Here is a 23,785-nt window from a genome sequence, read left to right as displayed (position 1 = left end):
ACTGATATCAAGATAAAGCTAACCGATTTGTAGCTAAAATTTTGTGAAAAATTTGGGAACGCTAGAATATACAATTACTATTTGCCAAGGAATATAACATTCAAAGCACTTAGCTTCAGACTAACGAATTTCAAATTCAATCAGTAAAATGTAGCCACAAAGGAATATTTTTCATCATTTACAGTTCCCCATCTGCAATCTACTCTTTATTTATTCTACTGTTCCAAGTGTATCAACATTAATTCTGTGATTCTGTCTGTGTTGCTCAATTTATGCAACCAGGCATAGTCTTGCAGCATGGAACAATATACCCGGTAAACGGAAGAAGATGGAGAGTGTGCGATTGACAAAGTTAATTTCTCCAAAGTGAGCATCATACAATATCTCTTGGCTATATACCACAAGGCAGTGGCGGAGCCACCTTACAATGAGGGGTTCATCCGAACCCCCTTCGGTGAAAAATTATATGATTTATACATGGTTAAAATAATTTTTTAAGGTATATATAGTAGACGTCGAACTCCCTTCGGCTACTTCATGTGTCTATTTTTTTAGATTTTAAACCCTTTTATTGAAAATCCTGGCTCCGCCACTGCGCACAAGGTATCCCATGAACAATGCAAACACAATGCATACCTATCACACAAGCAGTACTCATCATTAAATCAGTCATATTATTCATTCATTAGACAGAAGTAATGATTTATAGGATGTGTGTGAGCACATTGTATGCATACAACTGCTTACCTTTAACATCCGATGCGCTGTATGGCTGTCAATGTATTCTGAATTACTAGCATTAAAGGTGGAGAAAAATAGAAGAGAAGAATAGAACAGGCTGCCCATGTAGATTGCACTCCTTTCCCTCGTAAACGTGGATCCAAACCAGATAATTCCAATGCCAAGTGTTGGAGGTGCCAAAAGGCGGCAAACAAGCCTGTAGAGAAAGCAAGGAATGCTTTCTGAAGTTAGATATTTTTCAAATTATCAAAATATTCTTCAAAGAAGGGACACAGAACAACAAGAGATAATCAACTACACATACAGAAGGAGCAAAGTAACTGCTATTGAAATCATTAAGATGCAATAAAATGTAGAAACTGAAAGAGCAAGCAAATGTCTGTGTCATATCAGAAATGACTTCAGGAAATCAGTGGAAAATTATTTAAGTGCACCCTTCATAATTTCGTCATGTTTCTTAGTTTCACTCATTTATGAGCACTCTTCAGAACTCCTTCACATATACTGCTAGCTAAGAATGCACTTAATGGTGAGATAGAATTTTCTAACTGTAACATCCCCTAAACCCATGGAAGATATAAGTAATTACAAGTCATCAGTTTACAAATCCAAAAACAATAGCTCACAACCTAACAACAGACCAACATCCCAACACCCATATTGCTCAATATTTCTCATTTATATGCTAAGTATAATCCAATTCTGAACTGTGAAGACCTAGGTGATCAATCCTGCCATTCCAGGTTCTCCAAAACCTATGTGATCCTAGAAGCCACTTTTAGCTAACTGCATGCAAGAATGATACAAAATGTCAAATTCATCTACTCCAATGCCATTGTTCTCACAAGTCCTTAAGAAAGAAGTTCCAGAGTAGGTAGTCATTCTAATTAAAGATGAAAAACAATACTAGTTTCTACAAGGATACCATTTTTTCCAGTAAGGATTTTGAGTAGATCTAATTATTAAGGATAAAGTAATCGCAAGTATATATACCAATCAACATCAAGCCTTTCTCTGTACACAATTGAAGACTACAAAAATCAGGTTTTTGATAATATGATATGACAAGAAAGCAGTAAAAGCAACCATATAGAACATCAACAACAGAAATATCTGCCATCTTTCTAGTCTTACTCTTGATCTATTTCAAAGAAATATTTGGTAAAAATGCCTACAGAAGCGCCGATGGAAAAGGCAGCAATCATCAAGAGTAAGACCCTCGTCCTCTGCATAAACAGAAGATTTACGATATAAGAAACGACCTCAGCAATCATCAAGAGTAAGACCCTCGTCCTCTGCATAAACAGAAGATTTACGATATAAGAAACGACCTCAATAATGAATCAACAACTTGGAAGAAAATTTATAAGACACAGATCACGTACCACTCCCAATGGTGATATAAAGTAAAGACAGAGTAAACTTGCTACAGAAGAAAGGATTGTGAACCGGCCTCCCGCTTCCCATATCCAGTGCGAGAAGGATCCAGAAGTAAAGCTCAACATGGCAAAGAAGAGAGTAAGATATACCTATATTTCAGCAAACTAATCAATTACAGGAAATAAGGGGAATCCAATACTTGGAAGCAGAAGTGAAAATGCATCTTCTCCAGCTAACTAGGTTTTGCAAAGAAAGAAAAGATCAAACACAAGATGCTGAAACCAGAAATTGTATGAAAAAAATTAATCCCTCCATCAAAATTTATATGAAACGAATTTATTTTGGGAAGCTTGAATGGAATTTCATCCAAACTATTCAAAAACAACTTTCAAGACTGAATAGGGAGCAAGGTTTCAATACCAAACTTTACTCAAAATGCTAGAGGAAGTTACAAGTTATGCCAATCGCTTTGTGTGATTATCACTAACAGCATAAGCAAATACAAAAGAAGAGAAAATTACGGTAATACATGTAAAATATTCAGAAAAATCGAAATTCATCATGAATCCTGAAGAATTAAGTAAAGCAAGTACAAAAGATGAGAAAGAATTACGGTAATACATGTAAACTATTCAGAAAAATCAAAATTCATTATGAATCGATTCCAAGTAGATCTCCTGATTACAAGATAGAAATCTCTCGATTACAATTTGATGAAGAAGAATGAGGAACGTGAGCTGTATTTATAGTTCGTTATACACACAAGAGTTTGTTACCAAAGACTGCCCCTCGCCATTATTCTGTTTGGGAATAATTTCGGCTCTACCTTTCAGTTATTGGCTGAGTTTTGGGGATATCGCAGGGGTAATTTCGTCACAAAAGAAAAGGAGAAGAATCTTCTAAGTTCTGTGCTCAGTTGTTGGCGGGAAAGGGCAGAGGTCTGGGAATATAAATTTTTTAGGGAATTTTTGTTTCCTTTTCCCTTTTTATTGTTATAAAATTAATCTAACTGTTTACTCAAAAAATTGTTTGCTGTCTATTTATAAAAAAACACAAAATTTATACGGTACTTTCTCCATTCATATTTGCATGCCATCCTTACTATAAATATATGTATATATGATGAGTCTTTTTTACTTCTCATAACATCTCATAATAAATTGAGTCTTTTCTACTATTCTTAACATCTGATCTCATTATAAATAAGTTTTTTTTACTAATATTTCATTTGGTTAAAGTATTCACAATTTCTCTTCTTTTCCACCATCTTAAATTTTAGGTACTTACCATCCCTTACCCCACCCCATCCTTTTTTTTTTGCTTCCTTAATATTCATATGTTTAAGAGCCTGTTTGGATTAGCTTAAAAAAAGTAGCTTTTAAGTCAAAAAAATAAAAAGTAGGGGGAGACCTACTTTTGGTTTCTAACTTATTTTAAGTCATTTTTGATTTATTTTAAATCATTTTTTACATTGCCAAACACTTCGTAACTTATTTTAAGTTGTTTCATATTTGCCAAACACGTCCAGAAGTAAAAAACAGACTTAAAAGTAGGTTTGACCAACTTTTAAGTCAATCCAAACACCCTCTAAAAGTACTTTAAAAGTAAATTGAAATCTCAATAAAAACTTAGAATGTATAGAGACCATTCACTAGCCAAAATGGCACTCAAGTCTCAATCATCAAAACATGAATGGAAAGACTCAAGAACTAACATCAACTACTGTCTATGAAGCCTCTAACAACTGAGATGGACGTCGGTACAAGATCTACGACATCCTAATGAACTAACTAATAAAGCAATAAAAAGGGAATCCTCCGGAAGCAAGGAGGCTCACCAACTGACTCTGAGTGCTTTATTGGATCAACGAGGCACTGGATGCTGATCCTGGTTACCTGTATTTACATCATAAAATGATGCATGTCAAATGACATCAGTACGTTGAATGTACGAGCATGCGAGGGGAATTCTAAACAATACATAAGCTTGATCTGGAATCTGAAAGAAACACTTTTCTCAACTTTACTCAAACTCATGGATACTCAACTCAAGTGCAGAATTAAACAACATTAAAGATGCAGTTTATATGAAGCATTTAAAACAGTAAAAAACAACTCAATATACATATATAATAAATTAAAATAACTTTGTGAGAGTTTCTCTAACCAACAACATCGCTATGAGCTATGTGATGATACAACGTCACGCCCACGCTGCTAGAACTGTCCTATAACTTGTCGGAATATAGAACGCCTCAACTAAGTGGATCCACTAGTGTATGCTAAAAAACACTAAGGAATCATCTAAAAAGTATGACCCTTTCTACCCATGATGACTACATGGTTTATGGAGACATTGAGTTGTTATGAACTCGTCCCCACATCGGTGCTCAATACTACCCCCAAAATACTCAGCTCATATGTTTTAAAAACAAAAAACTTTTTTTGTGGTTTGAGATAATTACTCAAAAACTAGCTCAAAAACTCTCTTGAAAATCAGTGTTTCCTCTCCTATTTAAATGTGAAAACATCTACTCTTTGGGAATACTTAGTTGCCATATACTCTTTTTGAAGAAATAAAATTCATTTGTTACTCTTACTTAACTCAAAACACAAGTCTTAAAACAAGATTAAAACATTTGCCAAAGACTTATTGAAAAGACTCTATGAACTTTCTAGACTTGGCTCTTAACTTTCCTTGAATTTGAATTTATGGATTCAAGGTTATGATTCATGTTTATGGATGATTTCTAGGTGTTTAGAAGTTATTTAGAGTAGTTAGACTCAATAGGAATTGTCAGTACCCTTTAGAAGTACTTAAACGGGCTAAACGACAAAAAATGGGTTGGGGTGGACGGACCTGGTGCATTGCAGGCGCGTCGCCCCAGCCCTCCTGGCGCAACGGGGGGGCACCGCGCCAGCATTTCCCCAGGCGAGTCTGACGAATTTTTCCTCTCGTTTTTAGACCTTAATTCGATTAATATAGATTCTTTTTCTCAATATCTCTTTAGATTCAGGTACCCAATACATACACACAAGAATCTAACTCAAAACAACTCTAATAATCGACAATAAACTCTCAAGAACTCCTCAATCTCAACCGAAATTCAAGAATGAAAGCAATTCAAGAACACACATCAAGAACATGCAAACTTCCAATCTTTTTAGGACGAATTCACGTTAAAATAAACATGTTTGACACGTGGGTGAATGAACCCAACATTATAAAAGTCTCACACACCTCGTATGATTGAATCCTTGGCGAAATCCACAGCCAAAATCACAAGAACTTGACGAATCTTAAACCTTTCTTCTCCTTTCTCCTCTTGAGTTCTTTCTCCAAAAATCCCAGCGTTAATTTCCAATTGTCTAAACTAAACCAATTCATTTTAGACCCCAATTTAAATTCTAAAATCGAATTAACTTAATTGGGTATGGAAAAGACCAAAATACCCCTTAAAAATCTGGTTTTGATTTTCCTTATCTAGATAGCTCGACTTCAAATGGGCATATCTCCCTCATACAAACTCGAAAGTGAGTAAACTCAGTTGCGTTGGAAATATAATCCAAAGGTATTTCCTACGGTATCTTGTAGCACACCTAATCATCCTGAGCTAGGAGTTATGATTGTTTGAAGTTGACCCAAAAATCAAGCTTAACATAACTTAAACAAATTTCCAAATTTTTCATTCTTTCCAAAAATGACTCTTTCTAATTCTAGATCTTTCACTTAGCGAGGTGTTACAGTATCTCCCCCATGGGAACATTCGCCCTCGAATGAGGTCACTCAAAGTAGACTAAGGGTGTAATATCTAACATTTAGCTCAAACACCAAACAAGCAAAATTGTAAATACAACATGCCAACTTAAAATAAATGCCAAGAAAAGGATTAGTACCTTAATTTAGAACTTCTCCGGATTCGAAGAGATGTGGGTATCTCTTCTTCATATCCTCATCAACTTCCCAAGTAGCTTCCTCAACAAACTGATTTTTCCATATAACTTTGACTGATGCTACCTCTTTTGTTCTCAACTTGCGAAGTTGGTGATCTAGAATCTGAACAGGAATCTCCCCATAAGATAAGATATCCTTGATACCAATATCTTCAGTAGGTATGATAATTGAAGAATCTCACACGCACTTCTTCAACATGGAAATATGAAATACCGGATGGACCGCTGCTAACTCTTGTGGTAGCTCCAACTCATAAGCTACATTGCCAATCCTCTTGGATATTCTGTAAGGACCAATGTACCGGGGGATAAGCTTCCACTTCTTACCAAATCTCATAAAACCCTTCATGGGTGAAACTTTCAAGTATACCCAATCATCTACTTCATACTCTAACTCCCTTCTCCTAACATCAGTGTAGGATTTCTGAATCCTCTGCGCTGCTTTCAACCTCTCTTGAATAATTTTCACTTTCTCCATAGCTTGATGAACTAAGTCTGGTCCTATCAACCCAACTTCACCAACCTCGAACCATCCAACTAGAGATCTGCATCTTCTCCCATAGAGAGGTTCATAAAGAGCCATCTAAATGCTAGAATGGTAACTATTGTTATAAGCAAACTCAATGAGAGGTAGGTGATAATCCCAATTACCTTTGAAATCAATCACACAAGCCCTTAACATATCTTCTAAAGTCTGGATAGTGCACTCTGCTTGACCATCAGTTTGAGGATGAAAAACAGTACTTAAGTTCACCTTTGAACCCAAGCTTTTCTGAAAAGATTTCCAGAACTGTGCAGTAAATTGTGCCCCTCTATCTGATATAATCGAAACAGGGACTCCATGCAGTCTTACTACCTCTTGAATGTATAACTTAGCATAATCCTCTGCTTAATGGGTAGTCTTTACCGGTAAAAAGTGGGTTGATTTGGTCATTCGATCCACAATCACCTAAATAGAATCATGTTGCCTGCGAGACTATGGTAAACTAGTAATAAAGTCCATATTGATCATCTCCCACTTTCACTCCAGAATCTCTATATTCTGAGCCATACCACCGAGCCTTTGATGCTCTACTTTAACTTGTTGACAATTCGGACATTTAGCAACGAACTCAACAATACCTTTCTTCATACTATTCCACCAATACACTTCTCTCAGGTCATGATACATCTTTGTGGAACTCGAATGAATGGAATATCTGGAGCTATGAGCTTCCTCCATGATCCTCTCTTAGAGTTCATCCACCCTTGGTACATACAATCTACCTTGATATCTCAATACACCGTCTCCCCCTTGTTCAAAAATCATCACTTTTTGCTTATGAACATTTGCCTTTAACTCAAGCAAAATAGGATCTTGGCCTTGCTTTTCTTTCACTTTTGCCACTAATTATGATTCAGCCCCATTTATCACCACTACCCCTCCTTCTGTGGAATCCATTAAGCGAACTCCTAATCATGCAAGTCTATGCACATATTTTACTAGTTCTTTCTTTTCTTCCTCAAAATGGGCAGTACTACCCATAGACAACCTGCTCAAGGCATCAACAACAATATTAGCCTTACCTGGGTGATAGAGGATACTCATATCATAATCTTTGAGTAACTCTAACCACCTCTTTTTTCTGAGATTAAGCTCTTTCTGACTAAACAAATACTGAAGACTATTGTGATCGGTGAACACATCTACATGAACTCCATAAAGATAATGACGCCAAATTTTCAAAGCAAATACCATGGCAGCCAACTCTAGGTCATGAGTTGGATAATTCTTCTCGTGAACTTTCAGCTGTATGGAGGCATAAGCTATAACTTTGCCATTCCTCATTAACACAAAACCTAAAACAACTCTCGAAGCATCACAATATACAACAAAACCTTGAGTACCTTCTGGTAAGGTCAATACTGGGGCAATAATCAACCTATTTTCAATTCCTGAAAGCTTTTCTCACAAGCTTCAGACCATTGAAACTTAACTATTTTTTGAGTCAACTTGGTCAAAGGGGACGAAATAGATGAGAACCCCTCTACGAACCTTCTATAATATCCAACCAACCCCAAGAAACTCCTAATATCAGTTAAAGATGTGGGTCTAGGCCAATTCTGCACTGCCTCTATTTTCTGGGTATCAACTCTAATTCCATCATCGGAAACAATATGGCCTAAGAATTCCACAAACTCAAGCCAAAACTCACATTTAGAGAACTTAGCATACAACTCTCTATCCTTTAGAGTTTGGAGAACTATTATGAGATGACTAGCATGATCTTCTTCATTCCTCGAAAAGATTAGTATGTCATCAATGAATGATAACAAACATATCTAAATAAGGCTTAAATACTCTGTTCATAAGGTCCATGAACTCTGCAGGTGCATTAGTCAAACCAAATGACATAACTAGGAACTCATAATGACAATAACGGGTCCTGAATGCTGTCTTTGGAGTATCATATTTCCCATACTCTCAACTGATGGTAGCCTGATCTGAGGTCTATCTTAGAAAAACAAGTGGCACCCTGAAGCTGATCGAAAAGATCATCAATTCTCAAAAGAGGATACTTATTCTTGATGGTAACCTTGTTCAACTGACGGTAATCTATATACATCCTAAAGGAACCATCCTTCTTCCTCACAAATAAGACCGGAGCGCCCCAATATGAGACACTTGGTTGAATGAAACCCTTATCAAGGAGATATTTCAACTGCTCTTTTAGCTCTTTCAACTTTGTTGGAGTCATTCTATATGGCGGAGTAGATATAGGACGAGTATCGGGAATAATATGTATATCAAAGTCTATTTCTCTCTTAGGAGAGACTCCGAGGAGATCATCTGGAAAGACCTCAGGAAGCTCACTCACAACAAGAACTGACTCAACAGGAGGTGTCTCAACACTAGAATCATTAACTCGGACTAAGTGATAGACACAACCCTAGGAAACTAACTTTCTCGCCTTAAGGTACGAAATGAAATGACCCTTAGGCACTGCTGAATTGCTACTCCACTCTATAACTAGCTCATTTAGAATTTGGAACCTAACAACTCGAGTTCTACAATCAATGGAGGCATAACAGGCATGAAGCCAGTTCATACCTAGAATGACATCAAAATATACCATGTCTAACTCAACTAAGTCATCCATGGTGCTCTTGTGATTGATGATAATGACACAATCACGATAGACTCTCTCAACCATAATGGACTCACCAACGGGTATGGACCACTGAAGGGCTCACGAACTTTCTCAGGAAGAACATCGAAATTCATTACAACATAAGGAGTCACAAAATATAGACTCGCTCCTGGATCTAGAAAAGCATAAACATCAAAAGTAAAGACTTTGATCATACCACTGACAACATTTGGAGAATTCTCTTGCTCTTGAAGACTTGTGATAGCATAAAAAAGGTTTGCTCCTCGGCCAGTCCCTGAGGTAGCTCCTCTAGGTGAAGCTTTATATGGTGGGACAACTGAAGAAGATTGGTCTCTATTGCCCCTATTTCCATTGCCCTGCCTGTTCTTAGAACACTCTTTCATGAAGTGACCCTCTTGTCCACACTTGAAACAACCAGTTGAGCCATCGCAACACGCACCTGGGTGATTTCTACCACACTTAGCACATGCAGGATCCTAGTTACCTCCTTGTGCTACACTACCTTGAGACTGAGCAAGTCTAGCTTTGAATTCTGCGAATTCTGACTATTATACTCACATTTGTTCCTTGGTGCCGGTGCACTAGCAGATGATTGAGTAGGTCCCTTATGTTTCTGTTGGAAAGAAGACCGGTTCATATTATTCTTTTGCTACCCGGACTCATTCCCCGATGTTTAGGCTTCTTGTTTCTAAATTCTTTCATATCCCTCAGCTTCTCTTCCTCAACTTGCTGCACATAAACCATCAACCTTGATATATCCATGTCCCCTATTAGCATAGCTGCCTTGCCCTCTTTGCTTGACAGACGAGACAACCCATCAACAAACAGACTCATCCCGCTTCTCATATCCCCAACCATTTTCGGAGCATATCGGGAAAATTGGGTGAACTTCAAACTGTACTCATGAACACTTAGTGAATCCTGCTTAAAAGTAAGGAATTCTCGTACCTTGGGTTCTCTCAGTTCACGGGGAAAGAAATTCCCCAAGAAAACCTCTTCAAACATAGCGCAACTCAAAATTGGTGCACCCTCAGCTCTACCCTTCTTCCACTGGTCAAACCAAGTCCTGGCAACACTCTTCAATTGATATGCATCTAGTTCCACTCGCTTAGCATCGACAACGTGCATAACCTCAAACACCTTTTGCAGTTCCTCAACAAAATTTTCCGGATCCTCAGTAGTGCTTGAACCAACGAAGCTTGGAGGATTCATCCTCAAGAACTCACGGATCCTCGAAGTATCATTCCTTTCCTGTTGGTTCTCCCTCTGCCCAACTTGGTTGGTCACAACTTCACTTAACATTCTGATCGCTTCCTTAAACTCACCATTGGTGACTTCGACTTGGGGTTGCACTTCAGGTGCATTAGGTACCCCTTGTTCCTCGACATTACGCCTAGCAGGATCATCTCGAACAATTCTTTGTAGAGGAATGATCTGAAAGACATGTGCAAGCACGAGTTAGAAGGAAACTTTCATAGAGATAAACTCTATCTCACGAAATGAATGTGAAAGAAGTGAGATAGTTCCTAAATGTCACAGCCTCCTAATTATAGATGTGACGCGCTTCACATCGATAACTAGGACTCTATGGAGATGGTTTCATAGACTTCTTAGGACTCTTGAACTTTGTGCTCTAATACCAAGTTTGTCACGCCCCTAGCCTACACCCTGGGCGGACTGCACTGAGAACCATTGCTCGCCCCAAGCGAACCCTTGGCCTGGCTTACTACTCAACAGACGACTTACTCATGATAAAAATACTTTAAAAGTAAACTAAAATCTCAATAAAAACATAGAATTTATAGAGAACATTCACTAGCCAAAATGGCACTCAAGTCTCAATCATCAAAACAAGAATGGAAAGACTCAAGAACTAACATCAACTACTATCTATGAAGCCTCTAACACCTAAGATGGACGCTAGAACAAGATCCATGACATCCTAATGAACTAATTAATAAAGCAATACATAGGGAATCCTCCGGAAGCAATGAGGCTCACCAACTGACTCTGAGTGCTCAACTGGATCAACAAGGCGTTGGATGCTGATCCTGGTTACCTGTATCTGCATCATAAAATGATGCAGGCCAAATGGCATCAGTACATTGAATGTACGAGCATGCGAGGGGAATTCTAAACAATACATAAGCTGGATTCTGAAAGAATCACTTACCTCAACTTTACTTAAACTCATGGATACTAAACGCAAATGCAGAATTAAACAACATTAAAGATGCAATTTATATAAAGCATTTAAAATAGTAAGAAACAACTCAATATACATATATAATAAATTAATATAACTTTGTGGGAGTTTCTCTAACCAACAACCATTATTATGAGCTATGTGATGATACAACGTCTCACCCACATTGCCAAAACTATCCTATAACTTGTTGTGTTATAGAATGCCTCAAATAAGTGGATCCACTAGTCTATGCTAACAAGCACTAAAGAATCATCTAAAAAGTATGACCCTTTCTACCTATGATGGCTACATGGTTTATGGAGACATTGAGTTGTTATGAACTCGTCCCAACATCGGTGCTCAATACTACTCCCAAAATACTCAGCTCATATGTTTTAAAAACAAAAAAACTCTTTTTGTTCTTTGAGATAATTACTCAAAAACTAGCTCAAAAACTCTCTTGAAAATCAGTTTTTCCACTCTTGTTTAAATGTGAAAACATTTACTCTTTGAGAATACTTAGTTCCCATATACTCTTTTTGAAGAAATGAACTTCATTTGTTTCTCTTACTTAACTCAAACTCAATTCTTAAAACAAGATTAAAACATGTGCAAAAGACTTCTTGAAAAGACTCTATGAACTTTCTAGATTTGACTCTTAACTTTCCTTGAATTTGAATTTATAGATTCAAGGTTATGATTCATATATAAGGATGATTTCTAGGTGTTTAGAAGTCATTTAGAGTAGTTAGAATCAATAGGAAGTGTTAGTACCCTTTAGAAGGACTTAAACGGGCTAAACGACAAAAAATGGGTTGGGGCGGATAGACCTGCCTCACTGCTGGCGTGTCGCCCCAGTCCTTCTGGCACAACGGGGGCATGCCGCGCCAACATTTCCCAAGGCGAATCTGACGATTTTTTCCTCTCGTTTTCAGACCTCAATTCGATTAATTTCAATTCTTTTTCTCAATATCTCTTTGGATTCAGGTACCCAATACATACACACTAGAATCTAACTCAAAACTACTCTAATAATTGACATTAAACTCTCAAGAACTTCTCAATCTCAACCCAAATTCAAGAACGAAAGCAATTCAAGAACACCCATCAAGAACATTCAAACTTCCACTCTTTTAGGACGAATTCACGCTGAAATAAATATGTTTGACACGTGGGTGAATGAACCCAATGTTATGAAAGTCTCACATACATAGTAGGATTGAATCCTTGGTGAAATTCACAACCAAAATCGCAAGAACTTGACGAATCTTGAACTTTTCTCGTCATTTCTCCTCTTGAGTTCTTTCTCCAAAAACCCTAGCGTTAATTTCCAATTGTCTAAACTGAACCATTTCAGTTTAGGCCCTAATTTAATTGCTAAAAACGAATTAACTTAATCTGGTATGGAAAACACCAAAATACCCCTTACAAATCCGGTTTTGACTTTCCTTATCTAGACAGCCCGAATTCAAATGGACATATCTCCCTCATACGAATTTGAAAGTGAGCAAACTTGGTGGCGTTGGAAAGATAATCCAAAGATATTTCCTATGGTATCTTGTAGCACACGTAACTCATCATGAGCTAGGAGTTATGATCGTTTGAAGTTGACCCAAAACTCAAGCTTATCCTAACTTAAACAAATTTCCAGATTTTTCATTCTTTCCAAAAATGACTCTTTCTAATTCTAGCTCTTTCACTTCACTAGGTGTTACAATATTAATGTATATAGAGATGAGAAAACCACATTAAGGTATTTAAATGTTGACTAGGAAAAAGTTTGAATTAATAATAATATATTTACTTATTTTATGGTAATGATTTTTTTACTATGATTATATCTTTGGTAGGTTCGGTTTAATTTTTGCTTCTGATTAAATCTTATGGAAATCAAGATATATAGAATGTTATTTACAAGATTCTCAAATATTATAGACAACAATGTATGAAATTGAGTCGTTAACATATTAACGTACACAGAGACACGAAAATTACTTTAAGGTATTTGAATGTTGACTCGACAAAATTTGAACAAACAATAATAATTTATTTATCAACTTTATGATAATGATTTTCTTACTAAAATTATATTTTTGGTAGGTTCGCTTAAATTTTGGTTTCTCATCAAATCTAATGCAATTCAATATATATGGAATGTTATTTACAAAATTTCTAAAAATTATAGACAATTGAAATTAATTTGTTAACATATTAACGTAAATATACGTGGAAAACACTTTAAGGTATTTAAATGTTGACTAGAAAAAAAATTGAATTAACAATAATAAATTATTTTATTACTTTATGATAATGATTTTCTTACTAAAATTATGTTTTCTGTAGGTTTGGTAAAACTGACTTCTGATCAAATCTTATATAAATCAAAATATATGGAATGTTATTTACAAAATTCCCAAATACTATCTTGTAAAACCACCTTATACCAACTATAAAACCTCTTCTTTATTCCTTAATTTTACCCTCCTCAATCAAATCTAATGTAAATCAATATATATGAAATGTTATTTACAAAATTTCCAAATATTATCTTGTAAACAACACCTTTCACCCACTATAAAACCTCTTCTTTTGTTCCTTAACTTTTCACCCCTCAATTGTATTCTCTATTTCTCTCCTTATACATGTTCTCCACTTTGGAGATAATATTTCAACTCTTTTTATATCCTCCAAAACCTTTTCCTAAATAGAGAAGGAGAAACCAATGATTGAGACAGTTATGGATCACAAGGACTTCCCGTTATTATTGAAAAGGCAGTGTTAATTGATCGTGAAAATGAATTAGACAATTGGTCATTGTTGAAATTGCAATCAGGGTAAAGCCAAAATTCATTTTCTAGTTTGATGGCAATTTCAATAGTTTCTTGTTGTCTAATTCAATGTCATGTACAATTAAAAAGCTTATTTTTAAGAATAATGGCTAGCTCTGGTAATCCACAACCATCTCAATTATTGGTTATTTATGCACTATGTTTGCTCCATTTGCAATATATGTTATTGTTGTTGTGTTTGTAGAGATTGTTGTTAATGTATTGTTGTTGAAGAGGAATATTTTTAATTTATTTTTAATTAAAGATGCCAGATACTTTCTATCACTTGATACTCTGTTTAGTGGTATAAATTCAATTATATTTTTTTTAGCTTTAATGTGAAGAATAATTATCTGCCCAATATGACTATTGTTCTTCCTCAAACGTAACCTTGCATTGTGGGGACTTGATTGTGTAACGACCAGTTCCCGTCGTTATAGAAAAGCCAACGGGGAAAATTTTGGGCCGAAAAACTTTTTTGTAGTAAATTGGAATTTCCCAACCTAGTCCAGATTTGGACGAAATCGGAGTCTTTAAAGTCTAGGGAAATATAGTAACAATTGGGTGATCTAATTGTGAATTTGATCACATGAGTAGATAGCTAAGACGTTAAGGAACCTGTACGACTTTACAAAATTGAATTCGGGTGAGTAGAACTCTCGAAATTGATCTTAGCGTGAAATGGTAGTTTCTGAGTGTCATTGGTTAAAGGTGTGTTGTGAAATGGGGGTCTTGGAATTATTAATTTTGCTAATTGGTTCCGTGCAAGCCACTGAGGTAGGATTTTCCCGCCAGGGCGGGGCCGTTGTAGAGGGGTGAGTGCCGCCATAGCGGGGCAAACACAACTTAAAGTCGGAAATAAACCACAAAAACGTCTTATTTTGCAATTTTTGAACTTGAGAGCTAAGGAACGTACCCAGGTGTTTTCTTGACAGTTTTCCACCATTCTTGAGGCTAAATGTAAGATTTTAACTCCCCGATTCCGTTTTTCGATCCGTAGATTGTAATCTAGTGGGTAATTATCGACGAGAAAGGGTTTTGATCTGGAAATTAGGTGGGAAAAGCCCTAATTTGGATATTGGGATCATGGATTTGATCTAGAGTTGATAGAATTATTGGTAGTGTGGGTAATTAGTTATTGTTTATTGATTCCCGTGTTAAATAAATGGTTTGTAGACCAAGAACAAGCAGAACGAATCCGGAAAGGGAAGAATCAAGTTTCATAGGGAATTCAAGCTTGTTTCGAGGTAGGTGATGGTACTGATTTCATGATTGTGTGATATATGTTTGTTCTTGCTTTTTTACAATACGTGTATGTATGCGAATGTTGCTCGGGGTAAGTTGCTCGAGAGAGAATTTACCCCCACTATAGTCTAGCCTAGTCACAAATAGTCAACGGATTTACTATCAAAAGTATGTACCCAATAGTCTAGTCTAACCCGTATTCCTATCACATCCCAAGAATCTCGTCTCCATATTCGTATCTCTCCTTATTTTTGTTGTTTTTACTTACTTATAACAAACCCCCAATGATAATTGACGCTTGCGTCACCCCTTAGATTTAACATGTTTATATTCGATAATGTTTTTAGCTATGATTAATTAAAACTTAATTTTATTTTTCTATTAATTCTCAGGCCCACTCTCTTGGGACTCGACCCCAACCCTTGGTTGGGTTACTTTACTATTGTACACTACTTAGCAAAAAAGGAAGAAAGACAACTGAAAAAATGAAGAAATGAAGAAATGAAGATCTGAGAATCACCGAACCCATTCGGTGAATCGCCAAAAGGTCTGATCCTCGCCTTTTGTTCCAGTGTGATGAACCCTAAAAGAAAGGATCAAATCGGTGGTGAAAAAGAGAAGTCAGCATGTCGCCGAGCAGTTCTGCGAAGCAGTAATATGTCACCCAATGATCCAAAACACGATGATGCTGAAGGATAGAGTAAGACGACGATAAAACCTACCAAAGGGTGGATCGCAGAGTTGATCGGCGATCTCGACTAACGACGCCGAATGATCCGCTGCAGCACAGATTTTTGAAAACTATAAATAGTCGTTGAGAGTTGTAGCTTAATATCAGATTTTTAATATATAATTTTTAACATAGAATTTTGAGTTCTAAGTTTGGAGAGGGTTTTGAAGAACTTGAAAATTCAAAGGGTTTCAACTCCAAGAATTTGGACTTGGGTCTTGTGGATTCTTCACTCTTTGCTTGTTTTAAGACTTAAATCTTCATACCCATTTGAATGCAAACTCATATTGGTATAAATTTCTATCTCTTTTACATGTCTAGCTAAAACCCCCAATTCTTGGGGTGTGATTTTGTGAATATGGGTTAATTATCTATTGGATCTTGCTTGTTGATGGCTTATTTGTTGTATAAATATGATTTCGTTTAGTAGTTGTGGTGGAACTTAATGAAATTGTAGTTGCAAATACGATTTCACCTTTGTGTTTTCGACTTGCTCAAGAGAGAGGTCGTAAAACTAAGACTACTAAATTGATGGCCGGTGGGATTGGGTCGACATGAGGTTCAACTCGAGAGAGTGAACCCCAGTACTTCTCCCACACACTCAGCTCGAGAGAGTGAGTGGGCTAAGGCAGAGGTTTTTCTTCATGCGGCAAGTGGGTGTCCGAGAGGAACCCATTTGATTCGGGGTAAGTTGTTCGAGAGAAAGCTTACCCCCACTATAGTCTAGCCTAGTCACAAATATTCAACGAAATTACTATCAAAAGCATGTACCCAACGACATAGTCTAACCCGTATTCCTATCACATCCCTAGAATCCCTTCTCCTTGATTAGTACTCTTTGCATTTTTGCTGTTTTTACTTACTTATGACAACCCCCATTGATAATTGACGGTTGTGTCACCCTTTAGATTTAACATGTCTATATTTGATAATGTTTTTAGCTATGACTAATTAGAACTTGATTTTATTTTTCTATTAATTCTCATGCCCACTCCCTTGGGACTCGACCCCAACCCTTGGTTGGGTTACTTTACTTTTATATGATCATAGACACTTGTATTGGAAGTTGTGTCTTGATTACGCAAACATCAAAATGGAGCCGCTGCCGGGGAGTGGTGTTCTTTGAGAATTCTTAGTTTAGTAAAATTTTTGTTCTTCTTAATCATAGTTAACTTACTTAATTTTTAGTTTTGTTTTGTTTGCTTGTGTGAATATTTCAGAAAGCTTGGGTGTTAACAGTAGCAACGGTAGCCAGGTGGGCCACCAAGACGACATCGAAAATCTCAACGATGTCCCAGAGCTCAACATTAATGACCCTCATCTCATGGGAGGTATTGGGGCCATCTGTTTACCTCCAGCCGAGGGAAATGCAGTGTTCCACATAACGAGCACTATGTTGCAACTCTTGTAACTAAAGGGACTTTTCAGTGGATTGGCTCATGAGGATCCTCACGAACATCTTTGAAACTTCGTAGATGTGTGCGGACCATTTTATTTCAAAAACATCTCTCAGGAGTCAATTCAATTAAGGCTATTCCCTTTCTCATTGATAGGAGAGGCGTGCAAGTGGCTAGTAGGGTTGCCTCACGAATCCATCACTTCTTGGGAGGAATTGGGAACCACATTTAATGTGCGATTTTTCCCTCCTTCGAAGATGATGACTATTCGGGATAGTATCCAAAGCTTTAAGCGTTTGGGGGGCAAGCCAATCCATGAGACTTGGCTGCGATTTAAAAATTTTGTGCTACGATGCCCGACTCATGGTCTGCCCAAAAATGTCTTGCTACAATACTTTTACCGAAGCCTGGATTCGGTAAACAAAGGTGTCGCTGATCAACTTTCACCTGGAGGCCTGATGCAGCAACCGTATGCCATAGCCGCCCAAATCTTAGATGGCATGACGACCATCAATAAGGCATAGTACACTCGTGAGGACCAAGTCTCCCCTCTCACATTCAAGTTATCCAAGGAGCAGATGGAAAAAGATAATGAGAGAGACCAAAACATGGCCAAGATCATGACACAACTTGACAATTTATCTAAAAATGTCATGGGGCTGGTGCCCGTGGTGTCAACGTTGTGGGGGTTGGGTGTGCAAATCCTACGGAGGCGAAATTTGAAGCCTTGTATAATGAGGAAGTTAGTTTCTTAGCCAAGCAAGGCGATGGTTATCGTTCAAACTACCCAAGGCAGGGTTATAACCAAGGTTGGGCTAGAGATGAAGGATGTAAGGATCGTGAATGGAGAGATCGAAATCCTAATTGGAAGGATGGTGAGAAGGACAAGTATGTGCCTCCCCACGAGCGCCAAAAGCCAAAGGATTCAGAGGGTGGTAGGTCTGAGGATATGCTTTCTCGTATCCTCAATAAAGTTGAAGGGTCAGACAAGATCTTGAAAGTGATGAAAGAGGATGTGTCCACCCTTAGCCAGACCGTCACCTCCCATTCAGTTTCGATCATGCAGTTAAAGACCCAAATGGGTCATATTTCGTCTCACCTCAATCCAAGACAGCAAGGGGGTTTGCCTAGTGACACTATGGTCAACCCCAAAAATGAGGTTTGAAGGTGGACTTGCATCGTGCCACGATGTTAACTAAGGCACTGTTTGGGAGGCAACCCAAAACCATTTATTGCTTTATTTTGTTTTAATAAAATAATGGCGTGTTGATTGTGCAGATGAAAGTGTGGAGAGTGAACGAAAAGTGCAGATTGGCAAGTTACAGGTCCATTCCACGAATCGACGAAGGGTTCGGCGACCCCAAACCAGACCACCGTTAGACTCAAGACCAATTTACATTGGAGTCTGTAAAACTCGGCGACCTCAGGAAATTATTGGCGAATCGCCAATCATGTCGGCGATCTTGACGGAGACCGCCGTTTGGACTCCCATAATACATGAAGGTTCTGTAAAATTCGGCGAGGCAAATGACTACTTGGCGTTACGTCGAATAGTTCGGCGATCGGGACTAATGTCGCCAAATGGGCAAAAAAAAACAACTGGACGGTTTTTCAAGCCAAAGGTTTAAAAGTTTCAAACTTATTCCCATTTCCCTCACTTTTTCATCTTCCCAAACTCACACCTGCACTCTAGTTTTACATTTCTTGCATTTTTGGAGTATTTTTAGTATCAAATGGTGCTACGAGTTGGATTACATTGCTTGCTAGCATCTCAACATCCATTTGATCGGAATAAAAGGTTGGTACTTTAAAGCCCGCGTTCATTTTGTCAAAATTGTACTCATTTGCAATTTGTTAATCTTGTTGAATTTTGCTGGGCCTCTCTAATCAGATCAGATTGCTTAATTGCCTAGTTCTAATCGATAACTCTTGCTTAAATGGTGAAATCCCGCTTTCTAGTGCGTTAAGTTAAATTAATTTGCAATATGGAGTGATTTTATGCTACGGGTCTTAGTCGGATTTGTGCTGTAGGAGCTTAAATTGTGTTTTATTGCGGGGCTGATTTCAAGAAATTGGTAGATAATAGGTGCGACGAGTCATTTCGGCGAGCTGAGACGAGATTGCCAAAACACTCAGCGGTTCGCCTAGTTTCCCTACCTCGCCTTTGATATCATGCTTTATGTGTTGTGGCTTCTGTACCTTTCGGTGAGAAGCATGAGGTCACCGAAAGCACTCGACGACTCACAGAAAGTCTTCTTGTTCGCCCTTTGTCTGCACTGATGTACCGTGAAATCGTGGCACATTTGACGCTTAAGAACTATGAACTAACACTGGAATTAAGTGAAATTTTGTACTATTTGATAGGTTTGTTGAATGTGTAGGCAAAAGTCTGGTTGGTATAGAAAATGGAAAAGAAGTTGCAAAATGATGATGGTTGAAGTAAAGTTCACGGTCAACTTCACGGACCGTGACTTCCATTACGGTCCGTGGTTGAGCTCGTGACAGTGAAGTAGTGCTGACCTTGAGAAGATGAAGAGGAGTAATAACCAAGTGACAACCACGTAAGGTTCCACGGGCCATAGCTCTTACCACAGACTGTGGTACCTACCGTGGAGTTGAACCAATGTGAAAGAAAGGAAGTTGGCAGAATGTTGGAATCCAAGTGAAGACCACGGACACCATCATGGGTCGTGGTCCTCGCTATGGATCGTGGTGCAGTTCGTAGTCCTAGTTCCAGTGGGTATCATTGAAGACCCAAACTTTGGGAAGTCCAAGGGAAGACCATGGAAGGCTTCACAGACCGTGAAGCCTTTGACGGGTCGTGGTAGTAGCTGTGAAAATGCCCGAGAATTCAGTCCTAGTTCGATTAGTACTCATTTTTAACATTCTATTTTTGAACTACTTTAGGTCATTTTTGAATTATTATTCATCATCTTATGGTTTACGACTAAGAACAGAGTATCACTTTTAGGTTTAGATTTTGGATTCAAATTATTTTTATCAGTTTGAAGTTTGGATTTCGATTTTCAGATTATCAAGTGGTTGTTGATTTACCAATTATTTTTGTAAGTATTTCTTAACACGTTTTCATTATCCACTATTGATTCTTTACGTGAAAACATGAGTGGCTAAATGTCACGACTGGGTGTGTGGGATCTATGACGACATTCTAGGTGCGATTTCGTAAAACGAGTAAAAGGCAATCTTTGTTTACAACCTGTAGTTTACAACTTTCATTATCATTTTAAGTCTATTAAGTGCACGCTTTAGACAGGCTTGTATCTGGTGTTTGTTCAGGAGAAAAACATCAGTTAGGAAAAAGCTAAACTAAGTTAACGAATTGGAGTTAAAGTTGGAGTTCGAGAGAAGAGATCTTTAACACCATATCAAATTAAGCGAAGTCCAATATCTATAATACTTTAAGTTCAAGAGAATTAGAGTGAATATTATCTGATTAGTCTGAGAAGCATTAGATTAATTCAACTCGCAAAGGTTCTGTAAACATTAATTTACCTGACACTCAATTTATGGGAGAGCATTATAATTGATGTCACAGTGAACACAAAACCTGGTTTTTTTAAATTAACTGAATCAACTTACAACGAGATCGTCTGTAAGCTGTGTATTTAAGTTTTGACTGCAAGTGTTGCTGATAGAATACTTTTCAATCAAACCCAATTTACTTTCCGTGTTATTTGTTTAAGAAATAGTAACGACAATTGAGTAAACGCGACAGTGAAACTTTATCTGTAAGGAAATTCTATGTGGGATCGACCTCAACTCTGGTTGAGTTCTGTAAATTGATAACGACCGTTTACACTTCTTATTTGGAGTGTAAGTTTGGACGTATCATGCACCCCTGACCCCTTCTGCACTCTACCTTTCAGCGGACATCCCTTTATTCGCCGAATGGACTGCTAAGCCTGCCTGCAGCTGATGGTCTTCGTTTTGCTTGTTGAATATTTTCTAACTTTATCTTAAGGCTTTACAGACATGGCCAGACCAAAAGTTGCAGGAAGAAATATGTCACCCCGACATATCAAGGCACAAAACTCCAGAAAAGATGCAGGGACGACAGATCATCCCAAAGTAAGGAGCGAGAACAAGAAAGCCAGTTCTAGTAGGAGGATTCCCATTGACCTTAATGTCCCTTTGGGGGCTCGAGGATTCATTAACGCGATACATGACTTTGGAGCAGCTCACGATTTGGACAATATGGCTAAGGCCAATATCGTTGCAGCAACTGAGGTAAACATAGACAATGAAAACCAGAGTCCGAATGACAACACTCCAGGCACTGATGCCCAAACTGATGGAGCGACTGCTTAGACAGGATCCCCTTTTTACCTCCCTCTCTGTCATTCTTTATTTTACATTTCAAATTATGTGTTATTTGCATTTGAGGACAAATTATTTTTATTTGTAGTGGGCTGAGGCCCACCTTGTGTGCGACTATTATTGTTTGATGATACATTTGGGTCGTTATGCATGCAATGCCATTATATACTATTTTTGTGGATATTTGAGCTTATGACTCCTTTTGTTTTAATTGAAAATGATTTTGACCCGTCTGAAATATTTTTGTCACCTCTCGTGTGTTGAATGTGGCTATTCTTTTGCAAAATTTAAGTCTTGGTTTCGATCAATACCGATGACTTGAATAGTGCTATCAATCGAACGAACATGAATGCGCGGCTACGATGAGGCCAAATGAAGTTGCATAGAAAATATGTGAACTCTTTTCATCTCGTTATGACTAGCCTAGTATCGAATTGAATCTTTTGGGTTGATCATTGCACACCAGTGAAAGTGTGGAGTCTTGTTTAACTTATAGTGTCAATGCCTAGTGTGATGAGCTTACCTGTGAACTATGCATGATGGATCATAGAATTTGCCCCATTTATCTGGTTAACTAAGTGATGCTATCTCTTGATATGATCTTAGGCAACTTCTAAGAGTGTGAGCCAATTTGACATATACCTCTTTTGTGACCTACCTTGTGAGTGTGTGAACCTCTTTGTAACACCCCTTGAGCCTTACCTTCCTTTGGAAGAAACTTGATAAAAAGTAGACCTTTCTTTATCCATCACCCATAATCCTCATGAAGTTGTGGTTAGTTGTATAGCCAACTTAGGCCAAAATCCTAAGTTGGGGGTGTGGTGTAAAGATAAGGGCAAGTCAAGGAGTGCAAGGAAAGTCTCCTCTTACCCATGGTTTTGAGAAAAATGGAACCCCTACATATAAAAATAAGAGAGAAAAGAGAAAGAATGAAAAAGAAAGTTGTGGAATAAAGTCAAAAGAAATGGGGTTTCCAAACAATTCATGGAAAGTGAATAATAGGATGACTTATGAGCACTAAATAAAATGATGAAAGAAGAGGAATGAAACGTTGTGAGTACCACATTTCATGAGGATGAAAGTCACTCAGCCTAAATGACCATACCTTTGCACTCAGCCCCATTACAAGCCTTGAAAAGACCTGTTTGATCTTGAGTGAGCTGAAACAAATGTTGATTGGAAAATACGGGCAAACCTATGGGTGAAAATATGCATTGTGTTCTTTTTTGTGAGTGTGAGCATTGCATCTGATTCCAAAGCTTTAAACTGTGAACCATTGTGTGAATATGGAATCATTCCTTGTGTGAGGGCATTTGAACACTTTGGTTGAGCTTGAACTTGCATTTGAAGCAAGTGTTGTGAGCATGAGATTCTTTGATATTGGTGAGTTACAACTTGAATCTTCGAGTGCACATTTGATCTTTGCATAAGTAAATTGAGTCTTGTTATGTGCATTCATGATTGAGTCTTGTGTAGCACTGTTCGAGATACCCTTTTTGAACGGCTGAACTTGAGTTTGCTTGAGGACAAGCAAAAGTTTAAGTTAGGGGGATTGATGAGTCCACAAATTGGACTCATTTAGGGTTACATTTTGATAGAATTAGTGTCCTCAAATGCATATTTTATCTCAATATCTGATGGAAACCCTTAAGTTTCAGGTATTTGGAGTTTGAGGGAAAACATGGACACTACTTAGCAAAAACGGAAAAAAGGCAATTGAAAGAACGGAGAAATGAAGATCTGAGAATCTCCGAACCCATTTGGGGAATCGCCAAAAGGTCTGATCCTCGCCTTTTGTTCTAGTGTGCTTAGCCTTGAAAGAAAGGATCAAAT

General features: G+C 37.7%; 1 protein-coding gene across 1 annotated transcript; it reads right to left on the bottom strand.

Moving 5' to 3' along the window:
• Window positions 1–270: 270 nt before the first annotated feature.
• LOC125829295 (bax inhibitor 1-like) lies at window positions 271–11,420 on the bottom strand. The gene is made up of 8 exons (XM_049508537.1): window positions 11,400–11,420; window positions 10,527–10,660; window positions 10,175–10,409; window positions 2,127–2,270; window positions 1,876–1,967; window positions 748–937; window positions 605–636; window positions 271–406 (listed from the first exon to the last, which is right to left on the bottom strand). The coding sequence occupies exons 1-8, from the start codon at window positions 11,418–11,420 to the stop codon at window positions 271–273; spliced, it is 984 nt and encodes a 327-aa protein (XP_049364494.1).
• Between the last annotated feature and the right edge of the window lie 12,365 nt (window positions 11,421–23,785).

Source organism: Solanum verrucosum, unplaced genomic scaffold (genome assembly GCF_900185275.1).
Source record: "Solanum verrucosum unplaced genomic scaffold, falcon-dt-bn FXZP01000148.1, whole genome shotgun sequence".
NCBI lineage: Eukaryota > Viridiplantae > Streptophyta > Magnoliopsida > Solanales > Solanaceae > Solanum > Solanum verrucosum.
The sequence above is the reverse complement of the archived record's forward strand: the minus strand, read 5'-3'. Positions and strand labels throughout refer to the sequence as shown.